The sequence below is a fragment of the Lissotriton helveticus genome, chromosome 10 (genome assembly GCF_964261635.1).
Source record: "Lissotriton helveticus chromosome 10, aLisHel1.1, whole genome shotgun sequence".
Lineage (NCBI taxonomy): Eukaryota > Metazoa > Chordata > Amphibia > Caudata > Salamandridae > Lissotriton > Lissotriton helveticus.
Window position 1 is genome coordinate 22,267,086 of NC_136071.1, and position 18,567 is coordinate 22,285,652.

Below are 18,567 nucleotides of genomic sequence, written 5' to 3' on the forward strand. Positions count from 1 at the left end.
TCACAGTGGCCATCCAGTCACATCAGAAGAGCTCACCCAGCTGCATGCTGGTCACCCCTTGGGCAATTTATTACACAGAGGTAAACTCTGGTTTTGAATGCCCAGCTCAGTGTGCGTCATGATTCGGATGAGAACAGATTTCTGCTGCTGTAGTTGGCCATGCAGCACACTGATTTAGTGCATAATATTCATTTTCTGTGCAGTTACTAGCTGCACGAGATTGGATTATTTAGGATCCTTTTAGGAAGGTGTGATGCTTGACCTGATTTGGTAATGTTGGCTTATATTTGTCCATGCACACACAGATGGGATCGCAAAGGCATCAGAGAGACTTGATGAGTCCATGTCCTTTGTTTCTGTGTTTACACCAACATACCAAGGATTCTATATGTACAGCCCCCCCCCCTCCTGTGGTACTTCCACCGCCCCTGACCGTTGTGCGTGATGTCTAGACTAGCCTTTGCATTGGGCCCTGCTCCCGTACAAAATAGTAAGACATAGGAACAAGTTATTCTAACGTTTAATGTGTGTAGCACTTTACAGAGCACATACAATCTTAAAAAACGGTGTGAGAAAACGTTACCCCTTCCTGAAGGTGGGTGAATTTTTTGACGCAAATGCCTGTTTTCCCCTTTTCTTGTAGAAAGCGATTTGAGTGAAAAATCCCGGGTAGTTGCATGGGAACGGCTGTGTACCACCCGGGGTGCGCCCCCTTGAGGTAAAGCAGAACATAGCGCTACCTTCCAGTAAATACCAAAGCAACACTTTGCACTTTTGTGACACAAACCCATCACAAAGTGCCCATAAATCTGTGCCCCGGTGTCCCCGGGTCCTGCTGCTGTGAAGGTGTGTTCTGCAGGCGCTCATCGCCCCTCCCTGCCCGCACAAGGCCCCCCCCCCCCCTGGGACCACAGACAGTCGTGCGCATGAATAATGCAGCGGGGACACCTGAGCCAGGTGCCGCCTGCCAGGGCTGGCATCGGATGCCCGGGCGCTCAGCTGCCACCAGCCCCGGACCCAGAGGGACCGCCTGCCGTTCTCACCGGGGACGGATGGGCGAGCAGACCCGGGGGCCCGGCCCCCGCAGCGGCGGCGCCCACCTCATGTGAGTCTATTCATGATGTGTCTGTAGTGCCTCGATGCCCACGTTCAAGGCACTTTCAGAGGCGAAGACAGGGAGACGGGGAAGGGACCGAGGTAAAGAGGGCGGCCCCCTTAGGGCGGTGGTATCAGGGGGTTTCTGTGTGCAGAGAAGGAGGAGCAGGGAACGAGGCGCTATAGAGCGCTTCAGGTTGGAGGAGGGGCATAGACCAGACCTCTCTAGGGGCCCTGGGGCCCCTAATAGCGTAGGTGTAATTAGTGTTAGCAAGGTTTTCTTTTTACCAGAGTCTGGATGGGGGGTGGGGGCGTTTGACGACACCCGAGGGCGGCTTCACGTTTACAGTTATTTTTTTGGGAGCTTGTAAACTGCCTGGTAACATCGCAAGGAAATAATTTACCGAACTCTCAGGGTTTGGTTTGGAAGTGATGGATCAAATTACAGTCTGCTGTTCCTCATGGGGAGAAGTGTAGCCTGTGTCAAGGGTACCCCACACCTGCTCCTAGCACTACAGCCACTGAGAGCAATAAAAGGGGATGAAGCGTCACAGCCAACACCGCGCTTGAGGTGCTTCCATGTTGTCGATCCTCACTGCGAAAGGAGAGAAGCCACCTCCCTCCTGCAGTGCCTGCAGGAGAGGTGAGTGTAAATCAGACCTGCTGCAGCCAGCATTAATGTCACCCCCACTGCGGCCTTGCACACAGAGCCCGCAAGGAAGTCACGGCCCGCAGTGCTACGAAGGCTGCTGTAGACCCATACACGACAAGCAGTGCCAAGTAACCTGCATGTGGTGGCCCCGCCCCCAATGAGCGCTGAGGTGGAAAAGGACTTGCGTCCCTGCTGCACTGGTACTGCCCCCACGCACCTTCAGTGCCCACGTGGATGAAGAGACCACACCAGCCCTGGCAACAGTGTCTCGCAAAGGACTGGCACAAATGGACTCAATACATCATCTACATAGCAGCCGCTCAATAACCTTACAGGTCAAAGAACCTGGAGTGCATTTACTGCATCTCGCTTCCCGAAGTCGGAGAGGGTGCCCTCCCATCTAGTGGCCCAGGTTTTAGCAGGCAGTCACTGAGGCCGTAACTGGAGGAGGGAGCACCGCATAATATGTCAGTCCCTGCGGCCAGGCGGCATACTCTCGGTTATGAGGCTGTACGCTGTAGAATTCTATGGGGCAGAGTCGGATTAGCCAATAGGACAATCGAGCAGTGACCAATGGGCTTTTCTGATTCAGCAGCAAGGGGGGGGGGGGGGGCGGGAGAGGACACGGAGGGGGCGGGAGGGGGCGGGAGGGGGCGGGAGTGTACACGGACGGCGGGAGGGGGCGGGAGGGGGCGGGAGTGGACACGGAGGGCGGGAGGGGGCGGGAGAGGACACGGACGGCGGGAGGGGGCGGGAGAGGACACGGACGGCGGGAAACGTGCACAGGACAGCGAGGGGGGGCGGAAAGGCACACGGAGGGGGCGGGAATGGACAGCGCATCAGTGAAAGGGGAGGGAACGGGAAAAAACGTAACTCCGCCCTGGGAAAAAATCTCGGGAACGCCCCCGAATCTGGTCCGGCCTTGACGGACAGATCTCTGTTCCAATGGCTAGCCTCCATTTATGGAGCTAGCCAATGGGACAGGGGGGCGTATTCCAGAGTCCTTACTAAAATCAAGAGATTTCTCTGGAGGCGGAGCTAAGCTCCGCCCTCCAGCGAAACCTAAAAATAGAGCACACAACCAGTAATCACTGGTAACCAGGATCTCACTAGCACCACCTGCACTAGGAGAAAACCAACCACCTAAGTATCACAATACCTGTAGGGGTGTAAGAACATAACACATGATGCAATGCATAACATTCATTCAGAGGTGTAAGGAAGGAAAACACATGATGCATCAACAATACATTCAGAGGTGCAGAAAATGAACAATTGCGCCAAACTCACATAAGTCACCACCTGTGACTGTCCCTAGGCCAACTGGCCTCTCTAGGGCTAGGACGCCCTGTGTCCCAAATGTCAGGGGGCCTAAATGTGGCAGTTGCCCACAAAGTGCTGGGCAACTGGTGCAGGGTAAGTTAGGGCAACGTTGGAGCCTCGTGGGCTCAAGAACCACCACTGTGGCACTGCTGAGCCTCTCTGGGCTCTAGAACAAGAACGGGCGCCCTGAGCCTCTCTCAGGCTCTCCAACAGGAATGGGCACTCGAGCCTCTCAGGGCTCGCCAAGCAAATGGCGGGCTGGAGCCTCTCTGGGTTCAAGAACGAGGAAATGGCACCCTCAGAGCCTCGCAGGCTCGTAAATTTGCTGTGGGCGGGAACCTCTCTGGGCTCTAGGAACAATGGGGCCGAATCTGAGCCTCGCAGGCTCAGCAATCGCAGACTTGGCCCTGTGAGTCTCTCACGGGGGACTCAGAACAACGACAACTGCCCCCAAGAGCCTCTCAGGCTCGTCAATTACAACTGGGACGCGCTGAGCCTCTCGGGGCTCACACGCGCGTACTGGAGGGGGAGGGGCGGACACCGGCAATGTGCCCCGATGCCCTCCTCCCTTCTCGCGCTCACTAGGGCCCCACTCACCGGCTCTCTCGTTGGCGGGACGGCTCCTCGGCGGCTCTGCTGGGGCCACGGGCGGGGCTCCCCTTCACTCGGGAGCCTCGCAGAGACGCGGCAGGCTGCTTCCTGCTTCTCCGGTCCGCCCAGGCAGCCAATCACAGCGCGAGTCACCCGGCGAGCCTCCGGCAGCTGTAACCAATCACAGCACGGCTCTCCGGGTGACGTCAGCGGCTGCACTCTCTCGGTCCCGGGCTGTGGCGGTGAAACCACGGGGCAATGCCGGGTGGGCTCCGGCTTCTAATTAAATCCTCAAAACGGGCAAAATGAAGCGCTCTCAAGCGCCACGGACAAGAGAGCAGCGCTCTCAGCGCGATGAGCAAAATAACAGCGCTCGAAGCGCTAGCAGCGAGAGAAAGGCGCTCCCAAGCGCCAGGGGAAAAGATCAAGCGCTCATAGCGCTGTGGGCCAAATAAAGCGCTCTCAAGCGCTAGGCAAGGGATTCCAGCGCTCCCCAGCGCTGAAGGGCAGAGAGCAGCGCTCTCAGTGCTATAGGCACAGCACAAGCTCCAGCAGGGGCTGGAGGCAGGCAGGGGGGCACGGCTGGGCCAGAGCCAGCACACTGGGTCTCCAGGCAGGGAGACAGTCCAAGTGGCGGTCCTCCTGGCCCCAGCAGCAGCAACAGCCCCCTCTGGCAGGATCCAAAAGCAGAACACATTCATGGGGACACAGCCCCTTCTTATACTGTGAAATCCTTTGTTTGGAGGTGCAGGGTGGGGGGAGACCAGTCGCAGCTGGTCTTGGAGCACCCTTGATGGCCCAACCACCCCTTTCATTCACTGGGGAGGCTAGGGTCGTTAGACACACCACAGGGGGGCGGAGCCAGCATTGTGTGGGGAAAAACCCAGCCCATCAGGAACCAGGTGCAGCCCTCCCCATCCATCACTCATGCTAATCTCACACTCACCACCGGGCAGACCCATCCAGACTTCCTGGAGCCTGGCATGCCAGCCAGCTCCAACCAATCACGCTCCAGCACCCTTACTGCACACTCCTATCAATGTCTGGAAGTGGCACTTCCCTTCTAGACACATACAAGCCGCACATACCATCGTGCAGCATTCATTCTCACGAGTTCACACATACCAAACTCGAGCCTGCACTCCCCACACATCAGGAACTAACATGGACACACACATTCCCCATGCATTCCTATGGGAGGGCAGGCCAGCCATACTACACGCACGCACTTTTACTCTGGGACACAGGGAAAAGTGCGCAGAGACCCAAAAATCACTAACACAGGGTCACAAATAAAAGCAAAAAGGTTAGGGGTTAACCCGCCATAAGGGCCAAGTCCAACACAACGCCCTTCCAGCCAAAACGCAGGGTAGGCCAATCACCACCGTGATGGACTTCCCTGCTTTGGGCGATAGAACACGGACGCAGGCCCGCCACTGCCGGGACACCCTCCTGTTCTACGCCACGGCGAACCCCTAGGGTTCCTTCTAAAGCTACTGTAAGGACTAACTGGGCTACCCCACCAGTACTCCTCAGCTGTCCGCGGCCAGGACCAGGCCCTAGGCCACCCAGGTGCCACTGGTTCCTGCCTACTCACAGCTTGGGGGGTCGTAACCCCTGGCACATAGTAGCCAATCTCCACTCTTCCTGTCTGCACGACAGGGCTAGACTGCCACTGATTCTCCAGCCTAGGGTCTACAACCTCAGGTGGACCAGGAGTCTCAGGGAAGGCTCTCCTCCCCTTACCTCTTCTTTTAGGATTCCTCCTCCTCCTGCGAGGGATATCCTCAGAACACCACTCATCCAACCTAGGGTTTAACCCCTCAGGTTGCACCGGGGTCAGAGGCAGGCTCTCCCACCCTCTGCACCCCCTTCCAGAGTCCTGCTCCCTCCCAACCGGGGCGGAACCTCTGGAAGAAGAACTGGTCAGGACGCTACTTACAGACGTCCTACCCTTCAGGTCAGGCAGATCCTGAACCTGGCCTTCCAACCTCTGGTCTAAAACCTTCGGCGGAACAATTGCCTGGCACTCCAGGACTTCTGGGGACTCATACACTTTTCCCCAAGCACTCCGTGCGCTGGACTCCTGTACCCGCCCTACCGGAGCGGTACTGCCAGACTCTAGAACCATGGAAGCTCTGCTTACAGACGCTCCAGGTCCTCTACTCACTGGGAGATCTCCCTCAAGTGGACTCACAGGACAGCCTAGGTCCCCAACCTGGTGTTCCCTCCAGAAACCACCCAAGTTCTGAGACAGGGCTTCGGGCATCCGGGGACTCTCAGCCACCCACTGACTCCTGCTCCACTGAGCCAGGTAGTCAGCCTCTCCACCCTTCTCACTATACTGGGACCTAGCTGGGCTACACTGAGCCTCTTCCACCACGCTGGGCTGGAAGATCCCTGAACCACTACTGTCGGAGTCACTCACCAATGACTCTAGAGAACCTCTAGCACTTTCCCAGCGCTCTGCTTCCTCAGCAAGCGCCCAAGGACTAAAGTACTCAGACTTCAACAGGTGCTGGCGCAACTCTGGACAAACAACACTGAGCAACTGCTCTTTGAGAAACATATTCACTACTCCGTCCCTCTCATCGTCCGGGTTAGCCGCCAGCCAATCCTCCACTGCATCAGAACAGTCATCCACAAAACACCCCCACTCCTGGTGAGGTGGTTTCCTAAGGTTCCTGAATTTCACCCTGAACTCCTCTTCTGGGGAAACAGGTACCATACTCGGGGAACTGGGAGTGGGACTGTCTACACTAACATTTAAATAGCTGCCACCACTGGACTCAACCCTCCCTGGGGGATCCAGAAAATTATGACTGCGGTCAGGGGATAACCTACACTCTAGGGCTATCTTCTCCCTGGCCAAGGCTCTCTCAGCCTCTGCAATCCGCTCATTCACACCCAGCTGCGGCATCTCTCTGGCATGCTCTAACCTGAGCTTCTCCATAGTCAGCTGGTGCTCCCTCTCTTCCCTCCTATCCACCCACTCCTCTGGGGACAGGGAAAGTGATGGGGTGCTGCATCGGACACTGGACCCAGTAAGGGACTCCCTATCTATGGGATACTCGCTCTCTGCTGGCGCCCAGTCACTGTCAAACTCACTCTCCACTTCAGACTCTTCAGGGCTCCCCTCAGACTCACCACCCTCATGGCGTGCGGCCCGCGCCCTCTCTCTCTCACTGTGCTCACGTTCCCAGTCACTCTTCTGCCATAGGATCATGTTATCCCTAAGTTTAGACTGGGTGTCTGACTCACTCACTGGGATGTCTCTCTCCTCACAAAACCGTTCCAACTCATGCACACTGTACTTAAACAGGCCACAGAGGTTAAAAGGAGATTTCATCTTAACAGGATGCTCACAGACACGTGCAACACAAGGGACCTAGCAATCTGAAGTAAGAGTACACAATTCCAAGACTTCAACAATCTCCTTATCAAAGAGAACTCACTCATGCGTCCAGGAAAACACACCATTCATCCACACACACCCTCCCCTCGGATCGGTAAGGCAGTTTCTACCACCCCTGACTTCTCAACCTGACCAAAAGCGACACAGGTACCAAACTCTGGAAGCAGGGCGGGGGGCAAATGTACTGAACACAATTATAAAATGACACTCTTCAGGAGAAGCAACAATGGAACTTCACCAAAAACACAATAATCCCCAAAATGCGGTTATCTAAAAATGTAGAGCTTTGAAGTGCGGCCAGCTGCTTCTGTGGTACAACGCAAACACAAATCCTTATCCCACTCGCTGCCGCCAATGTTGGAAATGGGATCCCTGGCTGGCCAGGGCTTTCGCCAAAGTCAGTCAGAGACCACCACTCCCAAGTCAGGGCAAGGGAGTTACATGCCAAGATAACCCCTGCTCACCCTCTAGGTAACGTGGCGCGAGCAGCAAGGCTAAACTTGGAGGCGATGTAAGTTAAGTATTTGCGCACGCACCCCAGCAACAACTCCCAAGGCCCACCACAAAGGAAACTCCACACCAGGTTATATAAAAATAGCCTTCGTATTATAATAAATATACATTAGATAAAACACACATATTGTTACACTGTGCCAACAGGCACGGGCGGAATTTACAAGGGATATTGTACAGGACAGGGCCACCTGGACCACTGTCAGGGGTATGCACTTTTAGAAGTAACACTTTTAGAAATAGCACTTTAGAATGTAAAATCACTGTAGCACACAATATAAAAATAGAGCACACAACCAGTAATCACTGGTAACCAGGATCTCACTAGCACCATCTGCACTAGGAGAAAAACAACCACCTAAGTATCACAATACCTGTAGGGGTGTAAGAACATAACACATGATGCAATGCATAACATTCATTCAGAGGTGTAAGGAAGTCACTGAGGCCGTAACTGGAGGAGGGAGCACCGCATAATATGTCAGTCCCTGCGGCCAGGCGGCATACTCTCGGTTATGAGGCTGTACGCTGTAGAATTCTATGGGGCAGAGTCGGATTAGCCAATAGGACAATCGAGCAGTGACCAATGGGCTTTTCTGATTCAGCAGCGGGGGGGGGGGGGCGGGAGAGGACACGGAGGGGGCGGGAGGGGGCGGGAGGGGGCGGGAGTGTACACGGACGGCGGGAGGGGGCGGGAGGGGGCGGGAGTGGACACGGAGGGCGGGAGGGGGCGGGAGAGGACACGGACGGCGGGAGGGGGCGGGAGAGGACACGGACGGCGGGAAACGTGCACAGGACAGCGAGGGGGGGCGGAAAGGCACACGGAGGGGGCGGGAATGGACAGCGCATCAGTGAAAGGGGAGGGAACGGGAAAAAACGTAACTCCGCCCTGGGAAAAAATCTCGGGAACGCCCCCGAATCTGGTCCGGCCTTGACGGACAGATCTCTGTTCCAATGGCTAGCCTCCATTTATGGAGCTAGCCAATGGGACAGGGGGGCGTATTCCAGAGTCCTTACTAAAATCAAGAGATTTCTCTGGAGGCGGAGCTAAGCTCCGCCCTCCAGCGAAACCTAAAAATAGAGCACACAACCAGTAATCACTGGTAACCAGGATCTCACTAGCACCACCTGCACTAGGAGAAAACCAACCACCTAAGTATCACAATACCTGTAGGGGTGTAAGAACATAACACATGATGCAATGCATAACATTCATTCAGAGGTGTAAGGAAGGAAAACACATGATGCATCAACAATACATTCAGAGGTGCAGAAAATGAACAATTGCGCCAAACTCACATAAGTCACCACCTGTGACTGTCCCTAGGCCAACTGGCCTCTCTAGGGCTAGGACGCCCTGTGTCCCAAATGTCAGGGGGCCTAAATGTGGCAGTTGCCCACAAAGTGCTGGGCAACTGGTGCAGGGTAAGTTAGGGCAACGTTGGAGCCTCGTGGGCTCAAGAACCACCACTGTGGCACTGCTGAGCCTCTCTGGGCTCTAGAACAAGAACGGGCGCCCTGAGCCTCTCTCAGGCTCTCCAACAGGAATGGGCACTCGAGCCTCTCAGGGCTCGCCAAGCAAATGGCGGGCTGGAGCCTCTCTGGGTTCAAGAACGAGGAAATGGCACCCTCAGAGCCTCGCAGGCTCGTAAATTTGCTGTGGGCGGGAACCTCTCTGGGCTCTAGGAACAATGGGGCCGAATCTGAGCCTCGCAGGCTCAGCAATCGCAGACTTGGCCCTGTGAGTCTCTCGGGACTCGTAAAACTCTTGCGGCACGGTGGAGTCCCTCACGGGGGACTCAGAACAACGACAACTGCCCCCAAGAGCCTCTCAGGCTCGTCAATTACAACTGGGACGCGCTGAGCCTCTCGGGGCTCACACGCGCGTACTGGAGGGGGAGGGGCGGGCACCGGCAATGTGCCCCGATGCCCTCCTCCCTTCTCGCGCTCACTAGGGCCCCACTCACCCGTTCTCTTGTTGGCGGGACGGCTCCTCGGCGGCTCTGCTGGGGCCACGAGCGGGGCTCCCCTTCACTCGGGAGCCTCGCAGAGATGGGGCAGGCTGCTTCCTGCTTCTCCGGTCCGCCCAGGCAGCCAATCACAGCGCGAGTCACCCGGCGAGCCTCCGGCAGCTGTAACCAATCACAGCACGGCTCTCCGGGTGACGTCAGCGGCTGCACTCTCTCGGTCCCGGGCTGTGGCGGTGAAACCACGGGGCAATGCCGGGTGGGCTCCGGCTTCTAATTAAATCCTCAAAACGGGCAAAATGAAGCGCTCTCAAGCGCCACGGACAAGAGAGCAGCGCTCTCAGCGCGATGAGCAAAATAACAGCGCTCGAAGCGCTAGCAGCGAGAGAAAGGCGCTCCCAAGCGCCAGGGGAAAAGATCAAGCGCTCACAGCGCTGTGGGCCAAATAAAGCGCTCTCAAGCGCTAGGCAAGGGATTCCAGCGCTCCCGAGCGCTGAAGGGCAGAGAGCAGCGCTCTCAGTGCTATAGGCACAGCACAAGCTCCAGCAGGGGCTGGAGGCAGGCAGGGGGGGGCAAGGCTGGGCCAGAGCCAGCACACTGGGTCTCCAGGCAGGGAGACAGTCCAAGTGGCGGTCCTCCTGGCCCCAGCAGCAGCAACAGCCCCCTCTGGCAGGATCCAAAAGCAGAACACATTCATGGGGACACAGCCCCTTCTTATACTGTGAAATCCTTTGTTTGGAGGTGCAGGGTGGGGGGAGACCAGTCGCAGCTGGTCTTGGAGCACCCTTGATGGCCCAACCACCCCTTTCATTCACTGGGGAGGCTAGGGTCGTTAGACACACCACAGGGGGGCGGAGCCAGCATTGTGTGGGGGAAAACCCAGCCCATCAGGAACCAGGTGCAGCCCTCCCCATCCATCACTCATGCTAATCTCACACTCACCACCGGGCAGACCCATCCAGACTTCCTGGAGCCTGGCATGCCAGCCAGCTCCAGCCAATCAGGCTCCAGCACCCTTACTGCACACTCCTATCAATGTCTGGAAGTGGCACTTCCCTTCTAGACACATACAAGCCGCACATACCATCGTGCAGCATTCACTCTCACGAGTTCACACATACCAAACTCGAGCCTGCACTCCCCACGCATCAGGAACTAACATGGACACACACATTCCCCATGCATTCCTATGGGAGGGCAGGCCAGCCATACTACACGCACACACTTTTACTCTGGGACACAGGGAAAAGTGCGCAGAGACCCAAAAATCACTAACACAGGGTCACAAATAAAAGCAAAAAGGTTAGGGGTTAACCCGCCATAAGGGCCAAGTCGAACAGGCGGCATGCTGCGGGCCGCCTGTAATGCACAGCCATGAGTCCTACCTCCTCTGTCATGATGTTCATGGTGGACAGTCGAGACTGGATCTGCTGGAAGCGAGTCATCATTTCATTGCGGAAGAGCGCCTCCACTCGGACCTCGTACACCTGAGGAGAAAAGGAGACTATGAGTGGAGCGAAGTGGGACTCTGCGACTTAACTGCACATTATGTTATCCGTGTTGTTATCGCACAGTAGTCACCTTAGAGGGTATCGAGGTGCTTGTAGCCAGTGTGTGGCTGGCACCGAAGGGCTTACTCGAAGAGCCAGGGATTCAGCTTCTTGGAGAAGTCAAGAAGAGAGGAGGTATGCTCCGATGAATATGTGATCTTTTTTCACATGCGTTCACCACGCATGCCATAACAACGCCGTTGTTACAACGACTCCGTTGTTATTTCGCATACCGTTACAACTCAAGTCGGAACAACGACTTGCGTTACGGGGCGCTGGATGTTGGAATAATATAAATTACTATTCCAACTCCAGTCTGTGCGGACACTAGGGAAGGTGTTTGATTTGAAATCCAACTCCTTCTGCCCCCCAACGCAAGTTGTTGTTTGTACTTGCGTTGTAATGGTATGCGAAATAACAACAAAGTCATTGTAACAACCGGGTTGTTATGGCATGCGTTGCTACGCATGCGTGCTAAACACTGTTTACCATGCTCCGATGTGTTGCACAAACCTAAGCACCACTCTAATAAGAGCGGGCAAAGGAAAATATCCCTTTTCTATTACAACACTCGCCCACACTAGTAGTATCATGCTTCATCATCGGGTTCCCCCTGACTCCTAAAGGTCAGGGTGGGCTCGACCTTACTCCAGGGGGCTCTTATGAAGACAATTAAATAGGGGGCGTAACTTTAAAGATAAATATTCCTCATCCACTCCCAAGGTAGCCCTTTATTGGTGGGGCAGATGGGTAAGATCATAAACTATATTAGGGGTTGGAAGGTTATAATCATCTTATGACCCTTCGTTTCTAGGTCCTCCCACACCCATGAAGGGATCCTGTTGTGACGAAGTCACGGACAGCCCGTCCACTTCAAAGTTTCTCCCCACACCCCATGCACGGACACCCCTAACGTGGAGGCCATGGGCGGCCCTGCCCAGCTTTACAAACGCCCCACACTACTCCCAGACACCTCTAATGTAGCAGCGGCTGCGACGGACGCACCTCATCCCCCTCATGGGGCTGGTATTCGAACTTGGTGGGCGGACAGAAGGCGGTACTGCTGGCCTCCATGATCTTCAGCTTGTCTCCCTGGGGGTCGAGGCTCTCCATGGCCTGTTCGATGGCGTGTAGACCCTCCTGACGTGATGACTGGACGCGTGACTCGGCGGACAGGTAGGCCTTCAGGGTCCTGCCCAGGGACAGGTGGAAGCCAAGGTCGCAGCACTGCAAGGGGGAGAGAAGAGCAGACAGAGTCGGTCATTGACTGGAGATAGGAGACGGGGCGCCCCGTCACACGCCATAGAGATATACTGACAGTGACCGGAAGACGGGTCCCCAACACAGAGCTCAAGAGAGAGGGCACCACAGACCCCAGGCATACACTGACCAGTCACTGATCACTGAGACACACAAACACACAAAACCAACCTGACACAAACTAATCACGCCCTCCCATAAGTATGGATGGCATCACGGACCACAGACACTTACAGCTAGATTCATCATTGTCCCGTTTTGCGAGTCCTTAATAGCGATTATTAAGGAATCACTATTAAGGACTTGCAAAACGGGATTCATGTAGAAATTGCAATTTTAATTGCGATTTCTACACCTTCCTTATTTGCGATTAGCAAATTGCTAATCGCAAATCAGGAATGACTCCCCATTCATTCCTATGGGCCCAAAGGCCCATAGGAATGAATGGGGAGTTATTCCTTATTTGCGATTAGCAATTTGCTAATCGCAAATAAGGATGCGATTTCAAGGGTGCCAGGGGTGTCCAAAGGACAACCTGTAGCATCCCTGAAATGGAAATGTAGCCTGATGTTGGGCACACACATGTCCAAAGGACGTGTGTGTGTAACATACCACTTAGAAAAATGCACTAAAGTGCATTTTTCTATGTTTTCGCTATTTACCCGAAGTCAGACTTCGTGGTAAATAGCGGCCAGAAATAGCGAATTCTCAAATAAAAAATGGTTAATGAATTGCATTTAAGGAATCTCAAATAGAGATTCCTTAAATGCAATTCCTCGCAATTATGCGATTTCGCAATTAGCGATTTTTGCATTTGGGATGATGAATCCCAAATGCAAAAATTGCACTCGCAAAGGGGCAGATTCTCAGAATCTGGCCCTTTGCGAGACGATTTAACAATGATGAATCTAGCTGTTACTGACTACAAGGACCACATACTAATCATAAGAGAAAGGACATGGCCTATCACAGGAATATATGATGAGAGAAGGGCCAGCCACTGATCACTGAGACAGACTCACTCAGCCAACCACCTCAACCCAAACAGAAGCACACCTCCAGCCCACACAGAAGGATAGGGGCATCACTGACCACAGAGACACATACGCTGACCGTAAGAGTATCGCCTTCCACTAACTATACAATTACATGCGCTTAAATAACGAGAGAACCACAGTGATGACAAAAGTAAACATACTGGCAGCAGAGGAGCTTGGCATTAGGTATAGCGAGCTGCTTACGTACAATTTAGAGGATCCTTCACTGACGGCACAGAGGCGCCAGTGTTAGGCACATCAAGCTACTAACTTAAAGTACAGAGGACCCTTCGCTGATGACGAAGAAGAGCGTCTAATTAGACAAAGCGAGCTGTTGACGTACGACAGAAGAGGACCCCTCACTGGAAGCCACAGAGGAGCTGGGATTGGACATAGCGAGCTGTTGACGTACGGTAGAAGAGGACCCCTCACTGAAGGCCACAGAGGAGCTGGGATTGGACACAGCGAGCTGCTGATGTATGGGAAGAAGACGACCCATTACTGGAGGCCACAGAGGCGATGGGATTGGACATAGCAAGCTGTTAAGGTACAGTAGACGAGGACCCCTCACTGGATGAAACAGAGGAGCTGGGCTTGGACATAGCGAGCTGTTGACGTACGGTAGAAGAGGACCCCTCACAGTAGGCCACAGAGGAGCTGGGATTGGACACAGCGAGCTGTTAAGGTACGGTAGACGAGGACCCCTCACTGGATGAAACAGAGGAGCTGGGCTTGGACATAGCGAGCTGTTGACGTACGGTAGAAGAGGACCCCTCACAGTAGGCCACAGAGGAACTGGGATTGGACACAGCGAGCGGTTGACGTACGGTAGATGAGGACCCCTCACCGGAGGCAACAGAGGGGATGGGATTGGACACAGCGAGCTGTTGACGTACGGTAGAAGAGGACCCCTCACAGTAGGCCACAGAGGAGCTGGGATTGGACACAGCGAGCTGTTGACGTAAGGTTGACGAGGACCCCTCACCGGGGGCTACAGAGGAGATGAGATTGGACACAGCGAGCTGTTGACGTACGGTAGAAGAGGACCCATCTCATCTGGCCACAGAGGGGCTGGGATTGGACACAGCGAGCTGTTGATGTATGGTAGAAGAGGACCCCTCACCAGAGGCCAGAGAGGAGCTGGGATTGGACACAGCGAGCTGTTGACGTACGGTAGAAGAGGATCCCTCACTGGAGGCAACAGAGGAGATGGGATTGGACACAGCGAGCTGTTGACGTACAACAGAAGAGGACCCCTCACCGGAGGCCACAGAGGAGATGGGATTGGACACAGCGAGCTGTTGACGTAAGGTTGACGAGGACCCCTCACTGGTGCTACAGAGGAGCTGGGATTGGACACAGCGAGCTGTTGACGTACGGTAGAAGAGGACCCCTCACCGGAAGCCACAGAGGAGATGGGATTGGACACAGCGAGCTGTTGACGTACGGTAGAAGAGGACCCCTCACTGGGGGCCACAGAGGGGCTGGGATTGGACAGAGCGAGCTGTTGACGTACGGTAGACGAGGACCCCTCACAGTAGGCCACAGAGGAGCTGGGATTGGACACAGCGAGCTGTTGACGTACGGTAGACGAGGACCCCTCACTGGGGGCTACAGTGGAGCTGGGATTGGACACAGCGAGTTGTTGACATACGGTAGAAGAGGACCCCTCACCGGAAGCCACAGAGGAGATGGGATTGGACACAGCGAGCTGTTGACGTACGACAGAAGAGGACCCCTCACTGGAGGCAACAGAGGAGATGGGATTGGACACAGCGAGCTGTTGACGTACGGTAGAAGAGGACCCCTCACTGGAGGCAACAGAGGAGATAGGATTGGACACAGCGAGCTGTTGACGTACAACAGAAGAGGACCCATCACTGGAGGCCACAGAGGAGATGGGATTGGACACAGCGAGCTGTTGACGTAAGGTTGACGAGGACCCCTCACTGGGGCTACAGAGGAGCTGGGATTGTACACAGCGAGCTGTTGACGTACGACAGAAGAGGACCCCTCACCGGAGGCCAGAGAGGAGCTGGGATTGGACACAGCGAGCTGTTGACGTACGACAGAAGAGGACCCCACATTGGAGGCCACAGAAGAGCTGGCCTTGGACATGACAAGCTGTTGTTGTACGGTAGACAAGGAACCCTTTCCATGAGCCCAGGAACTCATGATGCAAGCAGGTTTTTGAGAAGCACAGAAGTAGCTCCTCCATACCCTTAATATCACCCTCTCCAGGGGACGGATGAGAGCTAAGAGCAGCCTGAAAAATATTTTAATACCTAACCCATCATGCACCGAGCGCGCGAGATAGCCAAACGAGTTTAAGCCACTCCATTTAGTTATGAGGGGAATTCTCCTTCATAACCACAAGGTCAAAGGACTGAAGTTACACTTTTCAGGCTGGGTGGCATGAGGCTGCCCCCCTGCCCCCCTGCACAGTGGGTCTTTCCTCCAGCGCCTCAAGGTCAGTCCATCAGCTAGACAACATTGTTTTTTAGCCACTTATGTAGGACATTTGCATGCATTTCTGTGCAGGTTCACTCTAGACCTCTGAGCTTTTTTAAGACTTCCAGGGTATGTTACTGCAACAGCGAGTGGATGTGCAATGTTTCTCACCCAGTCTTAATCTTGTGCCCACTTCCCCCCGGGCTTCCTGTCCTCTGCCAGGAAGCGAGCCCTGCGGTTTCAGAGCAAATCTTTCACTCTCAGCAGAGGCGAGGACGATGGGTCAGCACCCAGAGTGGAGCTTCTGAACAAGATACCAAGAGGCATCTCCAACCCTCTCCCCCGAACAAAGATGGCACCTGCCCCAGGGTTAGGAGTATCCATGCATAGTCCCACGAACCAGAGCTCATGAGCCCGCTGACAGTCGGTGCGACAGCAGACACATCTCGATACAGCCCACGTAGGAAGAGCTGCTCTGGAGAAATACACAGAATACCTGGTTGTTCAGCAAGATGTACTATAAGGGCAATGTTTGCAAAAAAAGCATCTCAAAGAAAGGCTGGTGGTTTGAGAGAGAGAGGTCACGGTGAACACCTGTGCCAAAAGAACAAGTTACTCAGTTGTAACAATAGTTCTGCTGCATAGGAACATTAAATTACCCCATTTTTGATAAAGTACACCCCGCTTTCAGCATTTTACAAACTAACAGTTTAACTGTTCCCTGTGGTGTTAGAAAGGGTATCAATGACCTATATCTGCCAAAGTCAATTTAGTGTCCTTTTTTAGAACTTGGGGGGCAGAAGGCTCCAGGTTAAACTATAAAAGAAAATCTTGTGGGACAATTATTTTTTTATTATGATAACTTTTTTACTTGAGCAGAATTTTCCAGAAGAAGCTTGTTTGGTCAGGTATACCATGGGAAGCGGCCTCAACTGAGGTGATGTCTGAGAACTTTCCATACCGCTCCTCTATTTCCACTTCACCCCTGGACATTCTTAGAAAGCTGGTTTCTTTGCACTCATTCATTCTTACTCATCTTTGCCTCATTGTATCTACTTCTTAACCACAACTTACTCATCACGTACACCCTTCTTCCTTCCTCACCAACGGCTTCTAACTTCATCATAGAATGATCTGAAATACTGACCACGGTTGTTTCTTTTCCCCTCGCCCCATGGCTGCTTCCTCTTCTTCGAAGACGTTCTGTTCTGCCACTTTCTTCTTCACAGAGATAAATTAAACTATTCCAGTCCTTCGGTGTCCGCCCCATCTCCACCGGATGGCCTCCTTTAGCTGTACCCATGAAGCTCCTTTTTTCACCACCCTTGATCCCTTTTAAACCTCTCTCTTTCCACAGCAGTGTTCCCCCTGCCTACAAATCCACGGTGGTCCTCACGCTTCTCTTACTCAATCACTACAAACTACCACTGATGCCTCAGCATTACCACCCATGTCCTCCACTCTGGTACTCTCTCTTCTCCCATAGTCGCTTGCTGCAAACCACCGCTCATCTCCCTTTCTCAAAAATCCTTCATCGTCTTTTCTTCACGATTCTCTTCCCCTCTTGTCTCTAGCAATTCCCAGAACACTCTGAACTTTCTTCACTGCATGAGACACCAAACGCTCCTCCACTGGCCTCTCTGACTTTCTATCTTTATACAATGTGGGCGCACTAGGAAGATTCTGCTTCTCCTCACTCCATTTCTAAAACATAAAATCCCTGCATGTAACCAGCCATACATTTATTGGATATATAACCACTCCCCCCCCAGACACAACTACACAGCTCAAAACCAAAATATTCCAAATTAAATAGCCAGACTCATATTTGAGCATTTCTGTCCCCAAGGAGTATGACGGACAACCAACTTGGAGAGGGCAACCAAACCTCAGGTCACACAACACACTATAAGACTGATTCCTACTTTTAATAATTTGTAAAGCTTCAGGTAGAGCCTATCAGTGGATAACAATACAAAATATATACGTATGTTGCATCTGGAAAGGCCCTGAAGGATTGTGGGGTTCAAGAAGATCATGACAAGGACCTCTGTGATCCTCTCTGCCTCTTCAGAGGAGACCCCGAATGAGAAAATAATGTCTGTGGCAATGCAGGGTAACCCTCTGTAGCCTAGCGCTCCACACCCTCACGCGAGACAACTTGTACCGTGTCGGCTCGTTACTGCAGAACGCCAAAATTCCTTTGAGAACTTACGGCTTCCATTGTGAAAATCACAAACTGATCCCTCAACTACAGCTTTGATCGCAAATTTGTTTTTTTTTAAAGATCACTATTGGCTCTGCGCTCCTGCTAAAAGTTACTGAAATGTTATTCACTTTCCAGCTTCATACACAGGCAGCGATACTCAAGACATCCCCTTAGGCTGATGGCCGCCCTGGTCCGTTTAGCACTAAAACCCCCTCAGGTATTGCACGCTTTATAAAAATTACTTCCTTCCTCCTCCCCTCCTTACCTACTGATTCCCTCCCTGTTGATATTCCATCTACCCCTCAACAGAGTCATCAATGCAGTAGACCCCAGAGCTTTGCCTCCAGCCCCCTTGAGAAGTGAGGCCTTGTGAAAGAAAAGGATTTTGGCTATGACAACATTTGGAGTTTGAATACCAAAATCATTAAAAAAACAATGCTCTCACAAACAAATTATTTCCTTTTTACTTTAGATCTAGTCTGAACTTCCTGCCTGGAGCCCACG

The 18,567-nt window shown here is 53.4% G+C and overlaps 1 protein-coding gene across 3 annotated transcripts in view; it reads right to left on the reverse strand.

Moving 5' to 3' along the window:
• Positions 1-18,567, reverse strand: part of ARHGAP4 (Rho GTPase activating protein 4) — a 281,778-nt gene that overhangs the window by 127,090 nt on the left and 136,121 nt on the right. For all 3 annotated transcript variants that reach the window (XM_078664589.1, XM_078664588.1, XM_078664590.1), the window contains exons 7-8: positions 12,112-12,333; positions 10,942-11,043 (exon numbers count right to left, since the gene is read on the reverse strand). In XM_078664589.1, the coding sequence (XP_078520715.1) occupies positions 10,942-11,043; positions 12,112-12,333 (324 nt within the window). The remainder of the gene's footprint in view (positions 1-10,941; positions 11,044-12,111; positions 12,334-18,567) is intronic.